Source organism: Euphorbia lathyris, chromosome 3 (assembly GCF_963576675.1).
Source record: "Euphorbia lathyris chromosome 3, ddEupLath1.1, whole genome shotgun sequence".
Classification (NCBI taxonomy): Eukaryota; Viridiplantae; Streptophyta; class Magnoliopsida; order Malpighiales; family Euphorbiaceae; genus Euphorbia; species Euphorbia lathyris.
The window spans coordinates 83,248,699-83,252,135 of NC_088912.1; the positions used below are offsets into that span (position 1 = coordinate 83,248,699).

A 3,437-nucleotide genomic window follows, 5' to 3' on the forward strand; every position below is an offset into this window, starting at 1 on the left:
GCAATTAAATAAAGCGTCGAATCCCCCTCGACAAATTTATTTGGAAGGTGTAGCTCTAATACCAACTGACGCAATAAAAATATTAAAAACATTAACAAACGTCAATTCGTGCACGAATACATGTTAATCAACATTCAAAATTCAGAGAATTTTGGAAAATATGAAATAATATTATTAAATATCAAAAGTTGTTTAATATATTTTAAAAGTACTTTTTAAATAGAAAAAAATGAAACTTGAACTGTTTTTTTGATGGAATATAAAGGTTTTAAAAGGAAACTTACATAAAAAACAATAAAATAGTAAATTGCATTTTTTATGGGCTAAACAAATGAATTTGGTAGAAAATCACACATGTTAGTCATAGTTAACAATCAACTTTCAATAGTCAATAATAGTCAATAGTGAATTTATTGTCTTTCCTTGTTTAACTTTTTTACCTCTTATATATATACTTAGAGCTAACAAGACACGGACACAATCCTTTCTTTTAGCAATATGGGTTATTTAGGCAAATGGTTGAACTCTCTAATGAGACTTCAAAAGGTTCCTTCATCCAAGGGATATGGATTTTCTTCTTCGAATGGCTTGAAAATGGTGGTTGATTTTCCATCATTTGAGTTATCTAATTCTTCAATCATGGTCCATCATAATGTTATTGAGGCGGCTAATGTCAAACGAGCGATCTGTATTCAAACTGCTTTTCGAGGATTAATGGTATTTAATTGATTAATTTTCTATTTCCCTTTTCTAGCGATTTGTATAATAATCTTGATCATTTCATATTGACAGGCAAGGCGAAGTTTGAGGACGTTGAAAGCAGTGGTGAGGATCCAAGCCGTATTTCGTGGTAGGAAGGTCCGAAAACAAGTGAGGAAACAAGGGGTAATCAAGAGGGTGAGAGCTATTGCATACACATGTTCTCAACAGGTGATTATCTCAAAACTTTAGTATCTACTTAATGAAATATTAAAATGGCATAATAATGAATATAACATTCAAACATAACTGAAAGGCATAATATGTTTTTGCATTCAGCGGTCAAGATCTCGTGGCAGTCCAGCTAGGATAAACAAGTCGTCGTCATCGTCATCGTCGTCGTGGTTGTCTACTCCCAAGCCATGGGAAAACATACTGATGGAAGAAATTCAGACGGACTCATCAGAAACTACACCGTTTTGTAGGAAAAGTGAAGATAAAGTTGCAAGTTTCTACTCATCAAAAAGGGGTGGCAGCCAAACCATGGGAAACCTGAGTTACATGAATCTCACTGAGTCATTCAAGGCTAAGGCTAAGATAATATCTTCTTTTAGAGATTCCAAGGTTTATCATGAGAGTATGGTTCAGGGAGCTTTATGCCCCCGAATACCATTAGGAAGATATGATGAGATTAGAAATTAATTGAAGCCACTAGTTAATTGAACTACTAAAGTTATAGTTATAAATATTTGGAAGTGAATTTTCATGTAATTATTGTGTTCAATCAATCAAATTCAAAATTGATTACTGAGTTTTTCCAAATTAAACGACTTTCCAAATTCAATATACATACACATATGACCCTTTTCCAACTTTCTTTTTTTTCTTTCTAAACTTTCCTCTTTCTTGTCCATTTGAATTTAAGTTTTATTAATGACCACAACTATTCCTTTTAATTCTCTATTAGATATGAGTTAAATTAATCTTGTTTGGAATGTTAAAGGTAAAATTTTATTACTATGTATTTAAAAAAAAATAAAGGTAAATTTGGATTTTATTCCTATTTAAATAGGTCTCTTTTATTTAAATTGGTTAGGCTATACCATTACTATTTAAATTGTAGATCTCTTTAATATTGAACTTAGAAAGTTAAACTAATATATAAAAAGTAAATTTGAGATCAATTTTAGAAAAGTCACTAAAGTTCATTTTGTTTCAATAAAGTAATTAAAGTTCTTATTATTTAAATAAAGTCATTCCAATCAATTCAGATAGAAGAATTATTGTAATAGTAACATAATAATCACTTTAAAAAAAATTTACTTTTATTTATAGCATGATAGCCACATGACAGTTATGTCACATGATAGAATAAAATATATTTTTTAATTGTCATGTGACCGTTCAAACAATTGAATTAAGTAAAGAAAAATATATATTTTTTACTAGTATATGATTGTCATGTAATGCATAAAAACCAGTCATTTTCAACATGTCTATCATGTCATTACTTCATTAATTTTTCGTGTTTGAAATAGCCGTAATAACTTTATGGTTAGTAGACAATAGGTTGTACATGGTTTTAAGTTTGGAGCTCGTAGAGGGAGAGATTACACCAGTGTGGGGAACACTACTATTGCCTTTTCCATCAAGGAGTGGGAGGGATACCCGCAACTAGAATGCGTTTACAGGATTAGTAGGGCTAACAGATGATGACCTAGATTTCCATATTTTAGTTGACAGAGGTCCTTTTTCAACTATCCATAAGTTTTGTGGATATGATATTCAAGGGAAGAGGACGAGACTGAAAGGTAATGAGATAACAGTAATAGTGCATAATGCAGATTCTTTCCGACATCTATCAGATGGTGTGCTTGCTGCTGCCAGCTCATCGAGCTTTTCTCAAGGCTGAGATTTAAGGATTGAGAATGAGGGAGTCTGTGAGGCTCCTTTGCTCTAATTTTATGTTTGTTGTGTTGCTTGGGGTTGATTGTTGTTCCATTTCTTGCTCGATTTTAATGAAGTGCATCACTTGGAATTGTTTTGGGACCGGCGGAAAAAAACATCCAAGGGTCACTTTCACACTTGATTAAGACTCAAGACTTTGGGATTCTTGTGTTACTATAAATGAGGCTTCTAGATATTTGTGCCACTAAGCTGTGCATATGCATTTGAATTTCACTCATGTTGATGTTGAAGTTATTGAGACGGATGGGTTCCGGGGTGGGATTTGGATATTTTTGGAAAGCAACAAAGTGTTAGTTTCTACAAGGGTCAGGAATGATACGTCTCTCCCCTCGAAAGTTACCATTGTATGTGGTATATGGATGACATTATTTTTTATTTCATTGTGGTGTATGTTCATCCATATGCTTGCTTTAAGCATATGTTTATGGACGATATTGGTGAGTTAAAGCTCACTATCAGTGGGCCGTGGATCTTAGCGAGTGATTTTAACTACATTAAGAAAGCAAATGAGAAATAGTGAACCAATTTAATAGTTTTTCTCATTGGAAAAAAATGCAGATTGTTGTTGGTGGGAGTCAAACTTGCACACTTCCTTTTACAAGACAGACTACTTACCATTGAGATAATAGTTTCTCTTGTGCAATATGTCACGTGTGCTGCTTAATATGTAATAAATATGCCTAATAATTAATTTAATAGAAAAAAAACACCAAAGTGATGGAGCAAGGAGTCAAACCGTACATATTGGTTTATCCTAGATGTTCCTTACC

The 3,437-nt window shown here is 32.6% G+C and overlaps 1 protein-coding gene across 1 annotated transcript; it reads left to right on the forward strand.

Annotated features, from left to right (window-relative positions):
• Positions 1–498: 498 nt before the first annotated feature.
• Positions 499–1,401, forward strand: LOC136222747 (protein IQ-DOMAIN 3-like). Its single transcript, XM_066010481.1, has 3 exons — positions 499–717; positions 793–930; positions 1,039–1,401. Exons 1-3 carry the CDS (start codon positions 499–501, stop codon positions 1,399–1,401), a joined length of 720 nt encoding a protein of 239 aa, XP_065866553.1.
• Positions 1,402–3,437: the final 2,036 nt, after the last annotated feature.